Genomic DNA, 24,134 nt, shown 5'->3' on the forward strand with positions numbered 1-24,134 from the left:
AGAACGCGTGAAAGGATGTCACGTGGTATCGACAATTACACTCATCGTCACACGCTGTGTACACACAACACACACGTAAGGGTGCAGTCCAGCTGCACTACGACCACATGGAACGCGACGCTTTGGCCCCGAACCACACATGAGAGAGTTAAATAACATTAGGAGCCAAAATGCTTTCTACGCCCAACGCAGCTGATTAGGTGGAGGACATGTGACGTGATGTGTTGACGTCGGGCAGACATCATGTTTATAACACCATCCCGACGGGAGTTTTGGAGCCACACAGCTGGACGCCGTTCATCGCATTAAGCGAAACACACACTGCAAAAAGGTAGAAGAATATAATTATAGAAGAAGAATATATTTACACACACACACACAGTTTGGGACGGACTCGTGGGGATGATTACTTTATTTTCAGTGTTAAAAGTGAAGTTAGCCGACACCAAAGCATCACACCAGAAGAAGCCCGCTGCTCTCTGGTCTGAGGTCCTTCAGGCACTGGCGGGACGCCTACGCGAGCACCTGCATTCGATATAAGGCGTTTAAAGCAAACAGAAAAGAGTCTGATACAGATGTGAGGGCGAAACCACAACCCACAGGCGTAGATCCCCGTCGGACACGAACCGAGAACTGTCCATTTAAACTGTCAAAGACCCAGAAAACACGGTGGTAGATCTTCTCCCCTGAGATCCTGAGGAGGAGGAGGAGGTAAAATCCAATGGGGGGGTTCCAGGGGGAGAAACAGGAATAGATGCAGTTTTTAGCGTTGTGGGTGGGAGTATTTATAGAGCCGGGGGGGTCGATAGGCTCATTAAGCCCTGCAGGTAGGAACAGTTCGATAGAAGCGCACACGCACGACTCCCGCCACCGTCTTTAAACTCGCCCGCCGCCGCCGCCGCCTCTTCCTGGGGGGGCGCCTTCAGTTCCTCAGGGCGGCCAACCTGCAACCGTGGGAGGGACAGACATGAGGGGGGGGGGGGGGGCTTTAGTGGAATGAGACACAAGCTTTAAAAACAAATAAATGACATTCCCCCAACCGTCATAGCGTCAGGAACCCCGACCCGGACCCGTGGGGCACGAACGCAGCACGCCGACTAAAGCTTCCGCAGGGTGTCACGTGATCTACGTGATTTTCACATCACGCCGACTCCCTCGTGGGATTTTCTTTGTGACACGTTGCCCTAATTTACGGCTCCTGGTAATATCTCCGCGACGCGGAAAGACCTCCGGGGCCAGAAGGACGTATGCCGCGTGTATGTGGGCGGAGCCAAGAGACGCCGTGAACGACGGCAGCAACCGTAGACGCGTTGCACGGGAAGCGGGCGGCGTCTGCTTGAAAACGTTGTTGCCCGGACTGAGGTTTCCAAACCTGGGGAGCGTCGCATTGATGCACGTTCAACACTCTGGTAGCAACCTGTCAATCACAAGGTAGCCCCGCCCCAAAGAACAGCCTGTGTTTGATTCTGAAATGGTCCATCATTTACTAAATGAACATCATGCTCATTGGAGAAGACTTGAAACTAGAGATTGAGACCATGAACTTGTGTTTACTGAGGGAATAATAACTTTTTGTAATGTTTAAAACTTTAAAAAATCCCACTTGTGGAAAGGACCTAAAATGCCCTGTTTTGTCCAGATTTTCTCTTAAAAAACAGTGATCAAAGGATCATCAGAATTCCTTCAATAAGCTCGACCCTGAACGCAGCACAGGATGAAGGACTCGTAGTGGGTCACCGAGAGGGTTTTTCCTTTGAGGTGATTCCTGCACTGTGGGACCTTTAAGGACCCACGAGGCGGCCGAGCAGATGCGAACCCAAACCCTCCTCGTGGCCCGGCTCCCAACCCGACCCTCCTCGTGGCCCGGCTCCCAACCCGACCCTCCTCGTGGCCCGGCTCCCAACCCGACCCTCCTCGTGGCCCGGCTCCCATCCCAACCCTCCTCGTGGCCCGGCTCCCATCCCAACCCTCCTCGTGGCCCGGCTCCCATCCCAACCCTCCTCGTGGCCCGGCTCCTAACCCGACCCTCCTCGTGGCCCGGCTCCCATCCCAACCCTCCTCGTGGCCCGGCTCCCAACCCGACCCTCCTCGTGGCCCGGCTCCCAACCCTCCTCGTGGCCCGGCTCCCATCCCAACCCTCCTCGTGGCCCGGCTCCTAACCCGACCCTCCTCGTGGCCCGGCTCCCATCCCTCCTCGTGGCCCGGCTCCCATCCCTCCTCGTGGCCCGGCTCCCAACCCTCCTCGTGGCCCGGCTCCCATCCCTCCTCGTGGCCCGGCTCCCATCCCAACCCTCCTCGTGGCCCGGCTCCCATCCCAACCCTCCTCGTGGCCCGGCTCCCATCCCAACCCTCCTCGTGGCCCGGCTCCCATCCCAACCCTCCTCGTGGCCCGGCTCCCATCCCTCCTCGTGGCCCGGCTCCCATCCCAACCCTCCTCGTGGCCCGGCTCCCAACCCTCCCCTCCTCGTGGCCCGGCTTCCAACCCAACCCTCCTCGTGGCCCGGCTTCCAACCCAACCCTCCTCGTGGCCCGGCTTCCAACCCGACCCTCCTCGTGGCCCGGCTCCCATCCCAACCCTCCTCGTGGCCCGGCTTCCAACCCAACCCTCCTCGTGGCCCGGCTCCCATCCCAACCCTCCTCGTGGCCCGGCTTCCAACCCAACCCTCCTCGTGGCCCGGCTTCCAACCCAACCCTCCTCGTGGCCCGGCTCCCAACCCTCCTCGTGGCCCGGCTCCCAACCCTCCTCCTGGCCCGGCTCCCAACCCTCCTCGTGGCCCGGCTCCCAACCCTCCTCCTGGCCCGGCTCCCAACCCTCCTCGTGGCCCGGCTCCCAACCCTCCTCCTGGCCCGGCTCCTAACCCTCCCCTCCTCGTGGCCCGGCTCCTAACCCTCCTCCTGGCCCGGCTCCCAACCCTCCTCGTGGCCCGGCTCCCAACCCTCCTCCTGGCCCGGCTCCTAACCCTCCCCTTCTCGTGGCCCGGCTCCCAACCCTCCTCGTGGCTCCTAACCTTCGGGACAGCTGGTCCTCCCGGTCCTGGCTCTGCGAGCTCTCCGCGCCCACCGAGGTGGCTCCGGCGGGCAGGTGGCTGAGCTGGTCCATCACCTCCAGGCCGCTCTCCTCTGCTACCCGGTGGATCAGGTCGTCCACCTGCTCCTGGGGCGTGGTCAGCGTCATCGCAGAGCTCATGGAGTCATCCATCACCTGGCGTAGGGGGGAGGGAGGGGAGGAGGGAGGGAGAAAAGAAAACTCATGGAGCTGCAGGACTGGGTTTATCCAACAGCAATGAACATCGTCTGCGGACGCTCACCGAGGTGTGGACGTCGAGGTTCTGGACTTGGCTCTCGAACTTGTCCATGACCGCAGAGACCTTCTGCAGATCCATGGAGCCGAGAGCTTTGTCCAGAGATTTGGTGACCTGGCTCATGTTTTTGCTCACCTGACGGTGGGAAAAAGGAGGAGGAAAAAGCGGCTTGTGTCATTGGGGAAAAGGCGCGGCGGCTTCACCGCCGTGCATCCGCTGGGCTGAGCGCAGCAACTCACCGCCTTCATGGTGACGGCGCTTTGCACTTTGGAGGCCACCGCGTCGACCCGGGACGCCATGCGCAGCCAATTGAGGCTCTCGTTTTTCTTCCGGATGACGTTCTCCGCGTACACTCGGGCGCACTCCACGTTTTTCTGCTGCAAAGCCTGGCGACGGGACAGGGACACGGTCAACGCAACTCCAGTTCGCCTCGGGTGAACTTCATCTAGAGAACAAACGCCGCGCGCTACAGTCGAGGTGGGGGGGCGGGGCTCTGGGGAGGGAGGGGGCGCGGGGCTCTGCTGAGCGGAGGGGCGGCCACTCAGAGAGTCCCGGCGCCTTTCGCTCGACAAACGGTTCATAAAAGGAGGGAAGCAAACAACAATAACGACAACGGCGACGCATCAGACGAAGGCTCCGCCCCCTGCTGACGGATGGGCGGAACTCCCTGCTGCCGTTCGGCCGGACAAATATGCATTTTTGCGGACTTGTTACACAATAACAACAACAAAGAGAATTCCAATCATAGAGCGGCGGGTAACAAAAGGCAAATACAACTGAATATATTAATGAATATTTCCATTAGTTTCCAAGTATTGAAAATAGAGTACAATAAAATAAAATATCTGTGTTTATTTTTACACACGGTGGATATTACATTAGTTATTTAGCTGATACACGTGATTCCCTCTATGTTGGCTTATGTGCTTTCTTTAACAGCGGCGGGACACAAGATGAACTGCATGAACAGTGACTCACAAAATGATTCCACTCAAATGCGTAAATAATCAAACAAATCCAGATAAATAAATAAAAACTGATGTCTGCTGATCATATGTGACATGATGCTTTACATGTCATATATATATATACACACACAGTATATATATGCAGTATATATGTGTATCGACTCACCTTCTTGACTTTGGCCTGCTCTTTCTCAGACTCCTTCTCGGCCTTTTTGGAAAGTCTCTCCAGCTGCTTGGAGGTGAACTGTGAACCGTGAAGGAAGACGTACAGCAAACGGGTGATTAATATGCACAAAAACGCGTTAAACCTCCTAAACGGAAACTTACCTTTAGCTGGAAGAGCGTTTCTGTGGGGGACAAGGGGGGAGACAAAGTTATCGGTCTGTGACGATATACTTACGTCACTGAAACATTATCTTTTCACTCTCTGAGAAAGCTGCTCAGCGCACTTTTTCACATGTTTGAGCCTCTGATGCTCCTTGTAAAAGAATAAAAAATAAAAAGACAAATAATAAATAGGTTCAAACAAACCCGGAACTGAATTGTTGTGGAATATAATCACGAAGAGGGACGTTTTGTCAAAATAAAAACCAAAACATTGCGGGAATATAAGTGAAGAAGTGTTTGTTACGCTTCTTCATCCACTGCAAACATATGATCTGATTTTTATACGCACACAATCAAGGGGGGCGATAAATACAGCATGAAAAAAACTTCATGTAGAATAAGCTGTCACTTTCCGTTTGAGGTATTTATGACATAAAGAGTGTCTGAGGGCGTGGACCTGCTTTCGTCGAAACTACACTCATTAAATATGACAGGACATTTCTAACGTTACCGTGAATTGTTAGCAGGTATCAGGTATTAAATCAAACCAACTGACTAAATAATAGTTTGTCGGCGGATACAGTTGAATACGGGTATAAATAAACTACAAACCAGGTAAAACAGGTCTGACAGCTCAGCCACGCTAGCTAGAGCCACCGGGCTAACGAGCTAACGTTAGCCATTCCTTATTGTAGGTTGTGTAAGCTAACGTCGGCTAAAAAAACAAAGGCGACGCCAATCAAGGTGGAGCGGTCGGGTGTTAGAATGCGACATACCGTCCATGGCGACACCAACTCCACTCCAGGGTTACAGAGAAAATGTAAGTTTCGGCTCCCAACGCTCTCGGTTTGTTTTAGTTTGTTTTGACGAGGCGCCGGATCCGACTTCCGGGTCCCACAGCGGTCACGTGGTCGGAATCTCCCGTCTTCCCCTTCGCTTCTCCTCGACGTGTGTTGACAGTAACTAGGGAGACGTCGTATAATGATGTTTAACAGGAATTAAAGATGATGATTATTTGACCCTCTTAAAACGTATTATTTATTATTTGGCAGCTCAACGTCTGTGTTTACCGCGTGTTTTGGTTACCAAACATTGTTGTATGACTCGTTCATTGTCATTTGGATTATTTCATGGGTACATATATTGTAACGTAACCACGGTAACGCTGGTTTATCAGCCTCTTAAAGTCTCAGCTAATTAAAAAAATATATACCTGCAACTAGCAAAGCAGAATCCTATTTCTTGTTCTTGAAGAACAAGGCTTGCAAGTTCATGTAAGGGAACGGACGAATGAATTCACTAAGCGTGTGCATGTCTGGGAAAGATGGAGCAGAACAAAAAGTGGATGTTTTCTATCTCAGGTCAAATATAACAACACCCTATACATACTATATCCCCCATAGCTTATATTCCATAATGGGCGCAGGCCTTGTCTCATTGTTCTACATTAAAGCAATAAGGACACACAACACATAATAATCTTATACGGTCGTTTTCATATTCAGATCCAAAGGTAATCACGTGACAACCCACTTGTGGTATTTTCTTGTCACAATCAAAACGACCGTTGTCGTTCCCAATTTGCCCATGAACTGCAGCGTCTCCGTGTCCCATCGGGCGCAGGATTACCACCAGCGTCTCAGACTGAGCCAGTGATGGAAAACAGGCGGGGGTGGGGGGGGTGGAGGCTGAGGGAGCAGGGGGGCTTAGAAGTAGCACACGCCGGCTCTTAAATCGCCCACTGTGGAGCGCGTCGTCGCGTGGACCAAGCAAAATGTGAGCGCGTCGCGTGTGGACACGTGGGGACCGTAAACACAGCGGACTGGAGCCCTAATGGGGGCTGGAGCGAGCCAGAAGGAATTTACAGGTATGGGTTGAATCGATCCGTTAACCCGCGTGACCTCGGCATAGTCTGTGTTGTTGTTGTTGTTTTAGGCAAAGGTTTTTTTACCAAGATTCTTTACATTATCCTGCTTCGGTTTAGCTTAAAGCGGCAGTCCGGTGGCCTAAAGTTGCCTAAAGTGTCCTCTGACATGCAGATGACCACTTGTCTTCATTACCGTAGAGTGAATGCGAACCGGTTTTAGCAACAGGCTGCCAAAATACTTCAATCTGCCTTTCGCTCCCTCGTATACCTCCACTGTGCTACTGTGTTAAAAGATAATAAAGATAATAGAGCAGTTGAATCCATAGAAGATGCTTAATTATTGTTGTTGATCACAACAACGAGGGTGAACATGATGTAGACGCAGCAGTAACACTCTTAAGAAATTAGCACAATCCAATTTAAAAGGTGCCAATGCTCTTCATGCCAAGCGGAAACACTGAACACACATCTTAGCGCGCGCACACACACACACACACGCAATGCTGGAAATCCTCCATCGCCAGCAGGTTCACCTGACCTGACCTTCTGAATCCCCTGTAGTCTGGTCAACATATGTGAATGGAGGTCATCAGGTTTAGAGTTCATCTCGGACGAGAAGGAAATGGCGTAGTCGTGCGTGTGCGGCGCGGTCATGTCAACCCCCGCGTCTTCCCACCTCCGACCCCTCTGGGTTACAGAGAGCCCGCCCCCGCCGCCGCCGCCCGACGCGGAGGCCGATTCAGCGGAGCGGCCTCCGTGCCCGCCGGCCATCCTGATCACAGCTCCATCGCGAGAGGACATCCACGCCTCACCGTCCACGTTGACCTTAGCCGAGACCGCCAAGGACCGCCAGCCGACCTCCACGCCCTTTGTGGTGGGGAAGAACCAGGTGGACAGACAGTGACCGGACATGTCGCGCTGCAGAAGGTGAAAATAGTGCTTTTCCCGCTCCCTTATGAGTAAAAGCCATCAAAAGTAAAGCATAATCAGTAAATCAACATGAAACATACGCAAAACACCCCTGACTGACGTGCAGTTGTCTGTGTGTGTGTGTGTGTGTGTGTGTGTGGTTGCTCTTATCATCAGTGTATGAATGACTGTAAATGGGTGAACGATAACATTTAAAGTCCATTTACAAAACACTAAGAAACAGCACTTGAACTGCTGGGCGGCGCCAATATTAGTCCAACATTTAGCCAGATTTTTCAGTTTTTGAAATTAATTTTATTTTAACTCTTTTTCTTTCTTTTTACCAGTTGCTACAGCGTTAAATATGTGTTACGCAACATGTACAATCCATTCACATTTCACTAGACTCCCCAAACATCTCTCGTCGTTAGTCGAAGGTTCAAACTCCGGGAAAGCTCTTGGTCGCCCATCGGCCCGCCGGCGGAGAAAGCGCGATGGCGGCGGTCCGTGTAGTCGGCGCCTCCGCGGACCCTCTCTCGTCTTCTTGGGCTTGGACGCGGTCTTGAGCGGGAAGATGGAAGCCGCAGGCGACGACGAGCCGGAGCCCATAAAGCTCAAGTCCATCAAGAACAATAAAACCTTCACGGTGCCTCAGAGTGACCGGGTAAGAGAACCCGCTCGTTCGTGGGTGCGGGGGAGGGATCGAAGCGGAACTCCGTTTAGAACTCGTGTAGTTTTAACGACGCGCTGGTGTTCTAACGCCACACGCGACACGCAGATCACGTGTTCACGCGTATAAAAGCCTCACGTCGCCCGGTGGGACACTCGGCGTGTGTTTCACACAGGAGACATTAAGCATGGCGGAGAAATATCACCGTGTAGCTTTCCCCTCGACATTGAACGCAGCAACGCAGCAATGCTGCGTTCAATGTTTTGTTGACGCAGCGTCTGTTTTTACGACGCGCGGCGCAAATTAAATCATTCCCGCTTGATTCAACGCTACTTACGCATTTTATTTCCTTGGAAATTGTGGATTTTTAAATGGAGTTTGGCACCCGAAGGAGAACGTCCACCGGAAGGTGCTCGCGTTTAAAATAATGAATTAAACTATTTTCCCGCGCTAATAGAATACTGATTATTTAGATCCCGGACTTAATGTGGAATTAAGGTCCGACTGTGCAACGGCTTCAGTCATCGTCCTAAGCAGCAGAAAATCTCATTACGGGCTTCCTCCAACACACAGTACATAACACATCAAAACCCATAACAACAACACACCAGCCCCCGTGACCCTTCCGGTGTGATCACGTGACCCCGTGGAGATGATGGACGGATGATGAAACTCGCCGTCGTGCGTTTCTTTCTAGTTCGGCAGCTGCAGGAGCGTTCGAGAGTTCGAGAAACTCAACCGCATCGGAGAGGGAACCTACGGCATCGTGTGTGAGTCACGCAAAAAAAAGTGTGTTTGACTGGGAACCAAAGAAATGGAGCCGTGTGCGTAAACTGTCCCGCTGTCCTCCACGCAGACCGGGCCCGGGACACCAAGTCGGAGGAGATCGTGGCGCTGAAGAAGGTCCGGATGGACAAAGAGAAAGACGGTGAGGTTCCTCCTCGTTTTTTTTTTTTTGTTTCCCGATGAGCCCACCGGTTTTATTTACGGCTTTATTTACCGAGTGCACTTCTGGTTCTGCTCCTTCTGGGTCAGGCGTCCCCATCAGCAGCCTGCGGGAGATCACGCTGCTGCTGAGGCTGAGACACCCCAACATCGTGGAGCTGAAGGAGGTGGTCGTCGGCAGTCACCTGGAGAGGTAGTGCAGCGCGGCGCGGCGCAGCCCGTGGAACTATCGACACCTGCGGTGGCGTCAACGCCGTCCTTCTGTTTGTTGTTTTTCCTGTTCAGCTTGTTCCTGGTGATGAGCTACTGTGAGCAGGATCTGGCCAGTCTGCTGGAGAACATGCAGACGCCGTTCTCCGAGGCTCAGGTAGGACACGGGGCGAGACCTCCCGAACGTCTACGCGCTTCATAATTCACACCTTTTTGACGCGTCCTCTGCGTCGTCTCACCTCCGCTGTCCTCTTCCAGGTGAAGTGTATCATCCGCCAGCTGCTCCGAGGCCTGGAGTACCTCCACCACAACTTCATCATACACAGGTCGGGGACCCGCTGCGGCAGTAAAAGTTGTGACTGCCTAAATATTTTGAGGGTGTTCCTGCATGCGGCCCCCCCGCGGAGGGGACAACTCACTCTAATCTCATTACCAGGGACCTGAAGGTGTCTAATCTGCTGATGACGGATAACGGCTGCGTTAAGATTGGTGAGTCGGCGCTTTTAACCCAAACTACCTGCGCGGCTCTCACTGTAATCCCATTTTTCCTACACTGACGCCCCCAGGCTACGGCCAGCGGTGACCTTCGACCTCTCCGTACCTCCTTTTTTTCCTTTTTACAGTAACGGGTCATTTGCCGTGTTGTGTAGTCATTTCTCTCTTTACGTTTAAAGACCATCCGGGTTAAAGGGTCTCAGTTTCATGTTGTTTTTGGGGGGAAATAATCTTTAACTCAAGCTATATATATATATATATATATATATATATATATATATATATATATATATATATATATATATATATATATATATATCTTTTCTTTTTTCAACTTTATTTCAGACACATGGGTCCATATGGAAATAAAAAACAATAAATAAATACAATATGACATGAAGTGTCACCGATAAACAAGAAGAACAATTTGTACATAAGATCGATCCTGCATGTCACTCGTCAGAAAGCGGACTGTGCTCTCTAAGGAGAACCGTCCTGACATCTGTACACATGTTTGTTTGCACACTGTTTACCACCAGCAGGGGGCTCAGGGGCTTAATGTGTAACTTTAGTTGTCATGATAAACCTCTTCAAGGGTTCGATTTCATGTCATATATTATATATATAAATAATATATATATTATTGTTTATTATTATTTATTATAAATATATATATATTTATATTTTATTTATATATATATATAATAAATATATATATAATATATATAAATAAAATATCAATATATATATATTATATATATTTATTATATATAAATAAAAAATATATATAATATATCCATCCATCCATCCATCTTCAACCGCTTATCCGGGGTCGGGTCGCGGGGGCAACAGCTCCAGCAGGGGACCCCAAACTTCCCTTTCCCGGGCCACATCTACCAGCTCTGACTGGGGGATCCCAAGGCGTTCCCAGGCCAGTGCAGAGATATAATCTCTCCACCTAGTCCTGGGTCTTCCCCGGGGCCTCTTCCCAGCTGGCCGTGCCTGAAACACCTCCCTAGGGAGGCGCCCAGGGGGCATCCTCACCAGATGCCCAAACCACCTCAACTGGCTCCTTTCGACGCAAAGGAGCAGCGGCTCTACTCCGAGCTCCTCGCGAATGGCTGAGCTTCTCACCCTATCCCTAAGGGAGACGCCAGCCACTCTCCTGAGGAAACCCATTTCGGCCGCTTGTACCCGTGACCTAGTTCTTTCGGTCATGACCCATCCTTCATGACCATAGGTGAGGGTAGGAACGAAGATTGACCGGTAGATCGAGAGCTTTGCCTTCCGGCTCAGCTCTCTTTTCGTCACAACGGTGCGGTAAAGCGAGTGCAATACCGCCCCCGCTGCTCCGATTCTCCGGCCAAACTCACACTCCATCTTCCCCTCACTCGTGAACAAGACCCCGAGGTACTTGAACTCCTTCACTTGGGGTAAGGACACATTCCCTACCTGGAGTAGGCAATCCATCGGTTTCCTGCTGAGAACCATGGCCTCAGATTTAGAGGTGCTAATCCTCATCCCGACCGCTTCACACTCGACTGCGAAACGCTCCAGTGAGAGTTGGAGGTCACAGACGGAAGATGCCATCAGGACCACATCATCTGCAAAAAGCAGCGATGAGATCCGCAGCCCCCCGAACTGTAGACCGTTCCTCCCCCCGACTACGCCTCGATATCCTGTCCATGAAGACCACAAACAAGATTGGTGACAAGGCGCAGCCCTGGCGAAGGCCAACCCCCACCGGAAACGCCTTCGACTTACTGCCGAGCACCCGAACACAGCTCTCGCTTTGGGTGTACAAGGATTGGATGGCCCCAAGCAAGGACCCCCTCACCCCGTACTCCCGCAGCACCTCCCACAGTATCTCTCGGGGGACCCGGTCATACGCCTTCTCCAAGTCCACAAAACACATGTAGACTGGTTGAGCATACTCCCAAGCCCCCTCTATGATCCTGGAAAGAGTGAAGAGCTGGTCCGTTGTTCCACGACCAGGACGAAAACCGCATTGTTCCTCTTCAATCCTTGGTTCGACTATCGGCCGAACCCTCCTTTCCAGCACCTTAGAGTAGACTTTACCCGGGAGGCTGAGTAGTGTGATACCCCTGTAATTGGCACACACTCTCTGGTCCCCCTTTTTAAAGAGGGGTACCACCACCCCGATCTGCCACTCTTTTGGCACTGTCCCAGACTTCCACGCAATGTTGAAGAGGCGTGTCATCCAAGACAACCCCCCAACACCCATTGCCTTTAGCATCTCTGGACGGATCTCATCAATCCCCGGGGCTTTGCCACTGCGGAGTTGTTTGACTACCTCAGTGACTTCCACCAGGCTAATTGACGATGATCCCTCCTCCGCCTCCAGCTCCGCCTCCACCACAGAGGGCGTAGTAGTTGGATTCAGGAGTTCCTCAAAGTGTTCCTTCCACCGCCCGATAACCTCCTCAGTCGCGGTCAACAGGGTCCCATCCTTACTGTACACAGCTTGGATGGTTCCCCGTTTCCCCCTCCTGAGGTGCCGGATGGTCTTCCAAAAACACTTTGGTGCCGACCGAAAGTCCTTCTCCATAGTTACCCCGAACTCCTCCCATACTCGCTGCTTTGCCTCCATCACGGCAGAGGCTGCTGCCCTTCGAGCCTGTCGGTACACTGCAACTGCCTCTGGAGTCCCACCGGATATCATAACCCGGAAGGCCTCCTTCTTCAGTCGGACGGCTTCCCTGACCACCGGTGTCCACCACGGAGTTCGAGGGTTACCGCCCCTTGATGCACCTAAGACCTTGAGGCCACAACTCACCGCCGCGGCTTCAGCAATGGAGGTTTTGAACATAGACCACTCTGGTTCAATGTCCCCTACCTCCACAGGAATGTGAGAGAAGCTCCGCCGGAGGTGTGAGTTGAAAATCTTTTGGACCGGGGCCTCCTCCAGACGTTCCCAGTTCACCCTCACTACACGCTTGGGTTTACCGGGTCTGTCCCGAGTCTTCCCCCATCCTCTGACCCAGCTCACAACCAGATGGTGATCAGTTGACAGCTCTGCCCCTCTCTTTACCCGAGTGTCCAGAACATGCGGCCTCAGATCAGACGATACGATTACAAAATCGATCATTGATCTTTGGCCTAGGGTGCTCTGGTACCACGTACACTTATGAACATCCTTATGTTCGAACATGGTGTTTGTTATGGACAATCCGTGACTAGCACAGAAGTCCAGTAACAAACACCCGCTCGGGTTCAGATCAGGGAGGCCATTCCTCCCAATCACGCCTCTCCAGTTATCTCCATCGTCGCCCACGTGCGCATTGAAGTCTCCCAGTAGGACTATGGAGTCCCCTACAGGAGCCCCATGCAGGACTCCATTCAGGGTCTCCAAAAAGGCCGAATACTCTGAGCTGCTGTTTGGTGCATATGCACAGACAACAGTCAGAGTTTTCCCCCCCACCACCCGAAGGCGTAGGGAGGCGACCCTTTTGTCCACCGGGGTAAACTCCAATGTAGCAGCACTCAGCCGGGGACTTATGAGTATCCCCACACCCGCCTGGCGCCTCACACCATGGGCCACTCCGGAGTAGAATAGAGTCCACCCCCTATCCAGGAGTTTGGTTCCAGAGCCGAGGCTGTGCGTAGAGGTAAGCCCCACCAGATCCAACTGATAACGCTCCACCTCCCGCACAAGCTCCGGCTCCTTCCCCCCCAGAGAGGTTACGTTCCACGTCCCCAGAGCCAGCATCTGCCGCCCAGGTCTGTTCCGTCTAGACCCCCCACTGTCACTGCCACCCTTGTAGCAGCGCACCCGACCCCATCGGTTTCCCCCACAGGTGGTGAGCCCATGGGGAGTAGAGTGTTGGGCTGCCGCGTCACTCCTTCGGGCTGTGCCCGGCCGGGCTCCGCGGTAAACCCGGCCACCAGACGCTCGCTGTCGGGCCCTCCATCTGGGCCTGGCTCCAAATGGGGGCCCCGGGCTTCCTCCGGGCCGGGTAACTCCTTCCCTCTTCCGTTTTTTCATGGGGATCTTGAACCATTCTTAGTCTGGCCCCTCGCCTGAGACCACTTTGCCAAGGGTAACCCTACCAGGAGCACAAGGCTCCCGACAACACAGCCCTCAGGTTCATAGGGACACACAAACCTCTCCACCACGATAAGGTGACGGTTCCCAGAGAGATATATAATATATATATTTATATAATATATATATTCATATTTTATTTTTATATATATAATATATATATATATTTAGATTTTATTTATATATATATAAAATATATATATATATATGGATCAATGGTTTTTACTCTTAGCGGTAGCATTTCATGGACCTCTTTCTGGTTTCCCTGCATGCAGCTGACTTTGGCTTGGCCCGGATGTACGGCATCCCCCAGCAGCCCATGACGCCCCGCGTGGTCACCCTGTGGTGAGTGTCTGCAGGCGGCTCCGCCCTCTTTACCGGGAAACCCCCCCCCCTCTCCCTCCATTGCATTGAAGGTAACCCCTGTGTGGCTTTAGGTGATCCTTGTGCAGCGTCAGTGGAAAATCCTCCTTAATCTCTCAGTAATCCTCCCCGTTAATACGAGCTGTCACAATAATGTGCCCCTCCCCTCCCCCGTCGTCTGTTTGCAGGTACAGAGCTCCAGAGATTCTCCTCGGGACCAAGACCCAGACTACAGCTCTGGACATGTGGTGAGGCTCCAACCTCACACGCCGATCATATGAACGCTACAATTGGATTCACAATCATAGCTCCCCTTTTAATCAACGTCAATCCACCAGAGGGTGGTCACTATATTTCGTATTCATCGGCTACTGTGAATACAATGATATATATATTTACTTAGTGAGGTGACCCTGAATCACCTCTGTGACGTGACGGGAGTATTTTCTAATGGTTTCCCTTCACAGGGCCGTCGGCTGCATCCTGGCGGAGCTGCTGGCTCACAAACCTCTGCTGCCGGGAACCTCCGAGATCCATCAGGTCGACCTGATCGTTCAGCTGCTGGGGACGCCCAACCAAAACATCTGGCCCGTGAGTAGCGCTCGTCTTCGGCGTGAAGCGAACCGCCCGGGATGTCCGGCGATAATGAAGTGTGGGTGTGTGTGTGTGTGTGTGTGTGTGTGCAGGGTTTCTCTCAGCTGCCCCTCATTGGTCAGTACAGCCTGAGGAAGCAGCCGTACAACAACCTGAAGAATAAATTCACGTGGCTGTCGGAGGCCGGACACCGACTGCTCAACCTGCTCTTCATGTACAACCCACAGCGCAGGTACACACACACACACACACACACACACCAACGCTCGCTGAAGAGCCTGCAAGTGGACCAGGAGGTGATTGTGGTCTGTTTCCCTGCTGCAGAGCCACCGCCAAAGACAGCTTGGAGAGCTCCTACTTCAAAGAGAAACCCCTGCGTGAGTAAAACCACCGTTTCGGGACGTGGATCCCGCCGGAGCCGGACTTGACTTGACTTGACCCGCTCTCCTCCGTGCAGCCTGTGAACCGGACCTGATGCCGACCTTCCCCCACCACCGCAACAAGCGGGCGGCTTCCTCGGCCGACAGCCACCCGAAGCGGGTCAAAGTGTGATCGACGTTTCCTGGAATGGACGAGGATTTATTCCGGAATATCCAGCTAGTTTGGACCTTTTTGGTTAGCATCAAAAGGCGTCTGCAGCACCTGCTGTGCACCGAACGAACCGAATGAGGACAAAGTCGCCTTGACTAATGGTCCTTTTGTGTCACATTTCAGATGTTGCATCAGAAGCTTCTATTCTGCGATCGTTTTCTCTACTTTCAAAAAGGCACGATGAGTTGAACCTGAACCTTCGGCGTTATTTTCGTTTCTTTTGAGTCGTTTTAAGATGCAGGCTTCTCTTTTTTTTTTCTGCAGCCATGTAGCATGCGAGTCACCGCCCTTTTCTCTTGACCACCGCAGCCCGAACGCGCCGTCGCCTCTGACAGTCTTCAGCCCGTCACTCTGCTGCCGCCGCTGTGTTTTTGGGGCCGACTCTCATTTCTTTGAACCCATCAAGTCCCGTCGTAAACCGTCAGCCTTTGTTTTTTGCACCGTGACTAAAACACTCGGGGGGGCCAGTGAACAATTCCTCTCCTCGTCCAGCTTTTCCCCTGATGCACTGTAAATGAACGCTGGTGAAACCATCGAGACGTCCCGCAGGACGGCTTTAAAATGAACTGAAGGGCCTCGAAATATGTCGACGTGATTAACGTGTGAAACTGGTGCCTTTTTGTTCATTTTAAACGTAGTTTATTAATGCAGGTTGAATCCAGTAGTGACGGTTACACTGACCTCGCTAGGTAGCACACGTATGCTAAGCTAGCACATGAGTGACAGCCGACAGCAGATTAAAAAAGGGGACTTTGCAGTCGTCTTACTTTAGCATGTGGCGTATGTTGCATCCCAAAAGGAAAAATACTGCAGGTGTAAACACTGTCTCTCAGTTAGAATCAGTCAAGTTGTATAAATAACGTAACACAAAATGCTCATCGAAATACATTTTAAATAAAAGCAACAAGGGCCAACGTCAGTGTGGCTCACAGTCAAGACAAGTGCATTGTGGGAAGGATGACGTCACCGGAGCTCCCGTGAGAAGATGGGAAGCCGCAAAGTGTTTCTCAACGTGCCGTTCAGCTTTCACACGATCTCACGATGCTCCACGACAGCCACCAAATGAACCTGTGACGGGGTTTTTTTTCAATAAAGTTTTGGGGAAATCAAGCGGACCTCGTATTGTATGAAACCTGCAGTGCTGCCTTCACAGACCTCACGAGTAATTCGTTTAAATAACACAAAACGGCACAGCCGAATACAAAGACACACACACACACTGGCAGGAGAACCTTCTGTTGTTCCTTCATTGCGGCCCAAAGCAAAGTGCAGTAAAACGTTAAAATAAAGTCCTTCAGTCGGGCAGATTGGGCTCCGAGAGACAAACTAAAAGCATCTGGATTCTGATGCCGGTCGGGTGACGCGTTTGCAACGTTGTCTGAAATCGAGGGCAAAGACTTTTACCGTCCGTCTACCAAATCACACCAAAACGTTTCCGGTCCGACCTCCTCCGGGGATTCAAGAAGTCCCTCCATTCTGACATCCACGAGAGGCAGCGGACCAAGCGCTCCGATGAGAGACGAGAGGACTGTACAGCAGTGGGGGACGGGGGGACGGAGGGGACGGGGGACGAGGGTCCGTCTCTCAGCCTTCCATCCCAAAGTCGTCGGTGAACTTCTTGACCTTGAGCAGATCTTCGGTGTTGACGGTGGGCCGCGTGGTGGACAGAGAGCGCAGCATGTCCGACTGCAGAGAGGGAGGACACGCGTTACTGGACACGGTTTGCCCCCGTTGCCGCGGGCGATGCCACGACAGAAGCATCATCAATCATTTTAAAAATCCAGTGGCTGAACTTCTTTGTCCAATAACGGTGAGTTCAAAACAAAAAAGGCCATTATTTCCTTTTTTTTTTTTTACCTCGATATAAAAATAACATAAAACAGTTCCTTTGAAAAAACTGCACAAAATATTACATTTGTACCGTGACATCGTTCGAATTTACCGTCGCCTAATGCTATTTTTTATATCTCATTTATGAAACGGTACGGAAATTACACGGATGCTACAAATGATCCAGATCTATAAAAACGAGCCATTTCCTCCAATTGAAATCAAGCCGCGAGTGTGTGCAGCTGCTTCAGCCCCTTAAAGCGGTCAATGCACCTCGTGAATGATTGTTTTGCTTGGTGGGTGACGGTAACCATGGCGACCGTCTGTCCCTACGGAACAAACCGCGACCATGAGTCCATGAGGTCGTCATCACTGCAGATACTCAGAGACACGGAGGTCGTACTTGGTGATACAAAGTATTCAAGAAGAAGTTGCAGCATTGACCGTGTGCGTGCGTGCGTGCGTGCGCGTGTCTCACCATGCACACTATGGGCTCTAGCAGCTTATCGCTGGGCACATCCATCCAGGTCAGCTCCATGGCGGCGGGGTCGCCGGGGGAACACGGAGTCAACAGGTCGTCCACCATCAGCTGGCTGTTGGCGCGAGAAGGACCGCGGACCTGCAGAGTGGGACCCAGGAGACGAGAGAGGGATGGATAGGGACTGGATTCTACCAACACCCCCCCTCCCCCCCTTCGGCCCCAGCGAGCGCACCTTTTTGAAGTGGGTGGCAGACTGGACCTTCCTGACCGGCTGCATGAGGGCGTCCCGGACGATGATGCTGATGTCGGCGCCGGAGTAGCCGTCCGTTTTGTGGGCGAGCTGGCGCACGTCGGCCTCGCTCAGGCTGTGCGGCGTGTTGCCGAGGTGAAGGCGGAACATCTGAGAGCGAGCCGGCTCCTCCGGCAGAGGGATGTAGATGCGCTTCTCAAATCTGACGCGACACAAGAGGACGAGGTCCGAACGACCGGTTTCTCACCAGCCTCACAAAGCCTCCACCAGCACCACCTCAGTTTCAACCGTTTAAAATGTCCACCAGAGTGATGTGAAGGCCCGTATGTGGCCTTGAGGAGCATCTAAGGCAGAGATGGGAACGCCTGTTGTTCCTCAAGTAGTGTTATTATGGTACGGATGGCGTTTTAACGTTAGTCCTTAGAAAGGGAGGAAGGAGGGGCCGGGTTTTCACTTGGTTCCTTCCTGCACCCTCACAGCTCAGATGAACCCAGAGGAGAAGCATGCGTAACTTTTCGGAGAACCCCGATCACGCTGCGTGTCGCAGTTTCTCCCAAAAAGCTTTAACAGAATCCCTGAGAACACGTCAGGATAACTGAATGCTCATTTTAACTGAACAGAGCCTGAACGCATCGTAATTTAACTGAAGCCCCCTCACCGCCCCCTCACTGCCCCCTCAGCGCGCCCTCACCGCGCCCTCACCGTGACCTCACCGCCCCCTCAGCGCCCCCTCACCGCCCCCTCACCGCCCCCTCACCGCCCCCTCAGCGCGCCCTCACCGCCCCCTCACCGCCCCCTCACCGCCCCCTCACTGCCCCCTCAGCGCCCCCTCACCGCCCCCTCAGCGCGCCCTCACCGCCCCCTCACCGCCCCCTCACTGCCCCCTCACCGCGCCCTCACCGCCCCCTCACCGCCCCCTCACCGCCCCCTCAGCGCGCCCTCACCGCGCCCTCACCGCCCCCTCACCGCCCCCTCACCGCCCCCTCACCGCCCCCTCACTGCCCCCTCAGCGCGCCCTCACCGCGCCCTCACCGCCCCCTCACCGCCCCCTCACTGCCCCCTCACTGCCCCCTCAGCGCGCCCTCACCGCCCCCTCACCGCCCCCTCACCGCCCCCTCACTGCCCCCTCACTGCCCCCTCAGCGCGCCCTCACCGCCCCCTCACCGCCCCCTCACCGCCCCCTCACTGCCCCCTCAGCGCGCCCTCACCGCCCCCTCACTGCCCCCTCACGGCGACCTCACCGCCCCCTCACTGTGACCTCACCCTGTGTCTGTGTCTGAAGTCAGAGCCAGTGAGCCACGTTTCTCAGACTAATAATAAAAATGTGTGACAACTTGGGATAAAATCTCTTTTGGGGCATTAATAAATAAATGCGTAAACACGCCCAGCAACAGTTTAGGACGAGTGACCTCTGACCTTCTGCGGATGGCGGCGTCCAGCACCCAGGGGATGTTGGTGGCTCCCAGCACCAAGACGCCGTCGTTGTTGTTCCCCACACCTGCAACACCGGAGCGCTTTGGTCAGCCCGCGTGCGAGTGCCGCCCGCCTCCTTCGGCCTCACAGGGCGGCGCCCTGTGCGGATGCAAGCTGATGCGTCCCGAGCGCAGCTCGTGCGGGGGAGGCCTCGCACCGCGCCCCCCCCCCCCCCCCCCCTCCCCGTGGCTCACCTTGCATCTGGACCAGGAACTCCGTCTTGATGCGGCGAGCCGCCTCGCTCTCGTTCTCGTTCCTGGAGCCGCACAGCGAGTCCACCTCGTCGATGAAGATGATGGAGGGTTTGTGCGTGCGAGCCAGGTCGAACAGGTTCTTCACCAGCCTGGGAGACACCGGGACAACGAGAGGGAGGATGAGGCTCTCGAGGAGGCCCAGACGGACCCCCCTCCGTCTCAACCACGCTGAGATTTCGGCGGGTCGAAGAGAGCAGCGAGGACGTACTTCTCACTCTCTCCCAGCCACTTGGACATGAGGTCCGAGGAGGAGACGGAGAAGAAGGTGGAGTTGTTGGCCTCGGTGGCCACGGCCTTGGCCAGGTACGACTTGCCCGTCCCCGGCGGGCCGAAGAGCAGGATGCCTCTCCACGGAGTCCGCTTGCCTGGGGGCACAAGGGTGACGTTGGTTCGCGAGACGCCGATGACATTTCAAAACTTCTAAAGTGACATTTGTGGCCAATCAGGAGTGACATTAAATATAATAAATCAACGACTCGTTCTGCATTGAGTTATAAAATAAAAGATCCAGCTGACATCCTCTGATCAGATTGTATCAAAGAAAAGTAACAAATCAAGCCTCCTAATAATTGTACTGTTCTCCTCGCCGGTACGAATATGGAGGGTTGGAAGTCCGTGGATTACGGTGCGCGAGCGCATTTTGTTTTGGGGGATTATTCAGCAATCCAATTATTCCTGGTGTTGTTGTGGGATGAACCCAGGAACCTTTGCACTGGTGGGACTGGGCGGATTGGTGGGGTTGGGGTAGTATTAATTGGTGCAGCCGGGTCGTTTGTGTCGGCACGACGTACGCCGGGTTCGTTATTTTGCCATAATACATAGTGTTTGCTGGTTAACCGTGTGGTGTCTTTAATGTGTCGGGGATTAAAGGAGCCGCTTAAAGGAGGCGGATTACAGTCGCCTGCGATGCCGATATCAAATCCACCCAGTCCCTTTTTTTTAATAGCATATGTACTTTTTGCTTCAGGGTTTGTAGATCAGGAGAATTGTTACAATTAAGTGAAACATTTGACCTTGACATTTTGGATTATGAAAAAAATAATAAGCTTAAATGTTTACGGGTGACGTGACTCTGGTCTGGTTGACTCAGCCGTCCTGGCAAGATGCGAACAGCAGAACCAGGACGTCACGCCACAAAAACGCTTTTATTCCCACCTGCATGAAGCCCCACGACGCATACAATGTATTACGGTTACAGTCATCTCTTCTCTCCGCTAATATACACGAGGGATGCGCATCTCCATCCCTGAGGACGATGCGGTACACATCTCGATGCACTGCCAACGATCCGATGCATTAAAGATACATAAAAGCTACTAATGCGATACGATACGATTCACTCCTACTGCGATGCAGTGCGAGTCAACGAGATGCGATGCAAAGTAATATCATTCTATGCAATTTAATATGGTGCATAATGATTTATTTATTTGTCGGACAACAAATAATAAACAAGGTCTCTGACAAAAGATGACATGTGTGTGTGTGTGTGTGTGTAAGTGTTCTCTTAATGTAACTTTTTTTTTTTTTAATCATACCTGGCAGTCACAACAGGATTTGCTTCATTCTAAACAAATGGATCAACTGCCTCACTCACTAAATTGACTAAATCACACTCATTTGTCCGATTTTGAGGTTTTTCCTACCGTGTCGCCTCTTCAGGTGCGTCCATAAATTAGTTGTGCTGCCGGTGTACTAGTCCATATTTTACAGATGGGATGAGATTTATCGAATTTCCCGTCTTTCTTTGGAAATCCAAAGTGCTGCCAAAACCTTGGATTTATTGCGAGTGTTCGGGACGTCTAACTCTCCATCCGCCATGGTAACGCTCTCCCACGCGCTCTCCCCTCCAACTCGCGCGAGACTTCACGAGAATCGGCCACTGAACGCAGCGGAGATGAGCGCGCTTAGAAACAGTCAGAGAGAAGTGGTGTTCGCCTACACACGAATCTGTATGAATACATCGGATCGTACCGATGCAAAAATGTTGGAAACGATTCATCCCACAAGGGATCCAGTGCACACTTTTTTGATCCGGGTCATCGCAACCGTGAGCTTTTACCGATGCGAAACCGGTGAATCCTCCCATCCCTAATATACACTTGACACTTTAATAAGATAATAACTTTGTTGTTTTAGCGCTCACCCTGTTTGTTTGACTGACTTATCATGTACGGGCGAGGTAATAGGCAATAAACCACAACGTCTTCCCTAAATAACCTTTTTAGTTTTATATAGCTTCGTTCTCACTAAAGTATTCAATAAGTTTGGGCGGACTTAGGGCGTCCACACGGTACCTGTGAAGAGATGAGGGAATTTGATGGGCAGGATGACAGCTTCCTTCAGAGCTTCCTTAGCTCCTTCCAGTCCGGCCACATCGTTCCAGCTCACATTGGGCTTCTCCATCACAATGGCACCTGGACGGAGGAGGAAGGAGGAGGAGGAGGAGGAGGAGGAGGAGGAGGAGGAGGCCGATGCAGACGAAAGAAACGTCTTTAAGGAGGTGATTCTACACGTGTAGCGCTGCCGCAAATACACCCTCACTACCACACGACCCCCCCCCCCCCACCCTCGGGTATTTACTCACCCATAAGTTGCTCCTGCAGCTTCTTCCTTTCTGGATTTTCACCCTCGCTGTCGCTGTCGCTCCTACACCAGGATACAAACACAGATGTTGACAGCAGTGCAGCGGAGGCCACAGACTCTGAACACGTTTCCCAGAGGACGGCAGGAGATGGAGGACCTACTTGTCATTGCTCTGCGCCTCCTTCACGGGCTTTTTGCCCTGTTTGTCTTTATTCTTCAGATAGTCTTTCAGCTTCTCCGCCCGGTCCAGGTACTGCATGCACTTTGTTCGTATGCTCTCCTTTGCCTTGTCGCTGTGCGCCTCATCTTAAGGGGACGGACCAAATTGCAAACCACAATGTGAATGAAGACCCAACAACAGGAAGGTTGCTAAGAACTAATGGACCAGCCGTCGGCCTGCTGCACTCACATTTGATGGCATGAAGGAAATACTCCACAGCGTGCTGGTACAGACGCAAGGCCTCCTCATAATTCTTCGCCTTGTCTTCCTCTGTGGCTTTGGTAACAAGATCAATTGCTTTCTGCAGGCGGGGAAATACGGTCAGAGCGATGTGGGTGTGAGACGGATACAGAAAACCCAAGTTAGTCATCGTCACGTGGGTCCGGGGATGTCAACACGGGGGGGGGGTGGATCGAAAACTAGTCACGCTAGTAGCATTCAATAGCACCAAATAGCATGCTGCACCAAGGGATCCTAAACGTTTCACGGATTCTACGACTAAATTGGCTTGAATCGGGATTAAAATGCTCCACCGCGTCGCGTTAAACCGTGTGTGTGTTTTTCTCCCCATGTGCAGCGCACAGATACGACCCTCGCCGTGAGTGAGTTCATATCGTTCCGTTTATTGTTCACAGTGATCTTATGAGCTTGTGTTTATTTCCCGCTGGCTCAGACATGACGGGCTCGAGCGTCAGCCGTCCGTGCTAGCGGCTGCTAGAGTCCGGGCTGCGGGGAGCTAACGGCGGCTAGCCGGCAGTAGCCTACCTGTAATGTTGACGTTGTCATTTCATCTCCCTCTTGCACGCCGCGGCTCAGATTTATATCCCCCGACTATCCAAACGCGGGCGTGTTGAATGAAAAGAACCCGTCAGTGGCCCCGAGTAGCGAGGGGACAGGTTGCTCTTGACATGACAAAACCAGTGCGTTAAGCTAACCGCTAGCTAATAAGACACCCTGCACGGACCAGACAACACCACAGCAACAAGGAGGCTCCTCCCCCTTCTTCTTCTTCTTCTTCTCCTCCCTTTCTTCTTCTTCTTCTGCTGCTGCTGTAATGGTTGGTTACATGATGATTACCGCCACCTGCAGGACACAAGTGTGTGATTTGAGTCTGAACCCTCGGGTCTGTGGCGGTCGTCAGTATCACTATCAAACTCTAAAAGGACTTTAACTAACGCTTTGCACATATCACGTGACCGTGGCAACGTCACGTAGAATCGTGGGTATTTATTTCAAAGTCGCCACTTACCAATTTGAACATCTTCCAGGCTTTGGCCTCCGGAGATGAGAGGAAATTGTCAAATAAGATATTTACACATCAAAAAAGTACTACTTCTCATCAATATGTATTACTGTACTAGGACTTTTGATGCCTTTAGTAAACATAATACAATGCCGTTCTACTCCCTTTGTTGTATTTTTATAGTATTCTAGGGCTTTTAAAAGGCCAGCATGCAGCTAAGGGTCAAAGGTCACCTTCAAACCCGGAGATGAGTAAGGCAACCGTTTTTTTTTTACCATGCAATGATGTTTAAATCCTTATTTGATTTATCATACTATGACTTTTAAGAATTTAGGTCAACATACTATATAAGGGCTTTTTCGACAAACTAGAATTTGACTTTTCATATGACTTTATTATGGGTTTGATGATTACTTAAAAACACTTTACAAATGCCTTTTTGATAGTCTCACTATACATCGAACTTTCATGACTTCTGACGTGAATATGC

The 24,134-nt window shown here is 52.1% G+C and overlaps 3 protein-coding genes across 5 annotated transcripts; 1 reads left to right on the forward strand and 2 right to left on the reverse strand.

Annotated features, from left to right (window-relative positions):
- Positions 1-382: 382 nt before the first annotated feature.
- Positions 383-7,331, reverse strand: LOC144383680 (charged multivesicular body protein 1a). 2 transcript variants are annotated; one of them, XM_078082206.1, is made up of 8 exons: positions 7,008-7,331; positions 5,374-5,560; positions 4,598-4,617; positions 4,437-4,514; positions 3,542-3,688; positions 3,309-3,437; positions 3,009-3,202; positions 383-944 (listed from the first exon to the last, which is right to left on the reverse strand). In XM_078082206.1, the coding sequence occupies exons 2-8, from the start codon at positions 5,378-5,380 to the stop codon at positions 923-925; spliced, it is 597 nt and encodes a 198-aa protein (XP_077938332.1). In that variant the 5' UTR covers positions 5,381-5,560; positions 7,008-7,331; the 3' UTR covers positions 383-922. The 2 variants fall into 2 exon arrangements, with proteins under 2 accessions (XP_077938332.1, XP_077938331.1); XM_078082205.1 differs by lacking the exon at positions 7,008-7,331 and adding an exon at positions 6,131-6,236.
- On the forward strand, positions 6,252-16,417 carry LOC144382916 (cyclin-dependent kinase 10-like). Of its 2 annotated transcripts, XM_078082203.1 has the most exons (15): positions 6,252-6,464; positions 7,163-7,391; positions 7,805-8,037; positions 8,741-8,813; positions 8,900-8,971; positions 9,079-9,181; positions 9,274-9,355; positions 9,457-9,524; positions 9,635-9,687; positions 14,035-14,104; positions 14,311-14,370; positions 14,590-14,713; positions 14,809-14,948; positions 15,041-15,093; positions 15,174-16,417. In XM_078082203.1, exons 3-15 carry the CDS (start codon positions 7,948-7,950, stop codon positions 15,266-15,268), a joined length of 1,083 nt encoding a protein of 360 aa, XP_077938329.1. In that variant the 5' UTR covers positions 6,252-6,464; positions 7,163-7,391; positions 7,805-7,947; the 3' UTR covers positions 15,269-16,417. The 2 variants fall into 2 exon arrangements, with proteins under 2 accessions (XP_077938329.1, XP_040018865.2); XM_040162931.2 differs by lacking the exon at positions 6,252-6,464 and having other exon boundaries at positions 7,264-7,391; positions 7,721-8,037.
- Positions 15,924-23,559, reverse strand: LOC120809252 (vacuolar protein sorting-associated protein 4A). Its single transcript, XM_040162930.2, has 11 exons — positions 23,167-23,559; positions 22,591-22,702; positions 22,343-22,487; positions 22,183-22,244; positions 21,893-22,012; positions 19,804-19,960; positions 19,536-19,684; positions 19,285-19,366; positions 17,851-18,070; positions 17,616-17,756; positions 15,924-16,993 (listed from the first exon to the last, which is right to left on the reverse strand). The coding sequence occupies exons 1-11, from the start codon at positions 23,185-23,187 to the stop codon at positions 16,892-16,894; spliced, it is 1,311 nt and encodes a 436-aa protein (XP_040018864.1). The 5' UTR covers positions 23,188-23,559; the 3' UTR covers positions 15,924-16,891.
- Positions 23,560-24,134: the final 575 nt, after the last annotated feature.

The sequence above is a fragment of the Gasterosteus aculeatus genome, chromosome X (assembly GCF_964276395.1).
Source record: "Gasterosteus aculeatus chromosome X, fGasAcu3.hap1.1, whole genome shotgun sequence".
In the NCBI taxonomy this organism is placed as follows: domain Eukaryota; kingdom Metazoa; phylum Chordata; class Actinopteri; order Perciformes; family Gasterosteidae; genus Gasterosteus; species Gasterosteus aculeatus.

Coding starts and splice junctions, on each gene's coding strand:
- LOC144383680 (XM_078082206.1), bottom strand. Junction 3,203..3,308: donor ACCTCGACGTCCACACCTCG/GTGAGCGTCCGC, acceptor CCCCTACGCCAG/GTGATGGATGACTCCATGAG. Junction 945..3,008: donor GAGGACCAGCTGTCCCGAAG/GTTAGGAGCCAC, acceptor CCACGGTTGCAG/GTTGGCCGCCCTGAGGAACT.
- LOC144382916 (XM_040162931.2), top strand. CDS start 7,738: ATGTGTTACGCAACATGTACAATCCATTCACATTTCACTAGACTCCCC. Junction 9,525..9,634: donor CACAACTTCATCATACACAG/GTCGGGGACCCG, acceptor TCTCATTACCAG/GGACCTGAAGGTGTCTAATC. Junction 15,094..15,173: donor CTTCAAAGAGAAACCCCTGC/GTGAGTAAAACC, acceptor TCCTCCGTGCAG/CCTGTGAACCGGACCTGATG.
- LOC120809252 (XM_040162930.2), bottom strand. CDS start 23,187: ATGACAACGTCAACATTACAG. Junction 22,245..22,342: donor GAGGCGCAGAGCAATGACAA/GTAGGTCCTCCA, acceptor ATCCTGGTGTAG/GAGCGACAGCGACAGCGAGG. Junction 22,013..22,182: donor GCTGCAGGAGCAACTTATGG/GTGAGTAAATAC, acceptor TCCTCCGTCCAG/GTGCCATTGTGATGGAGAAG.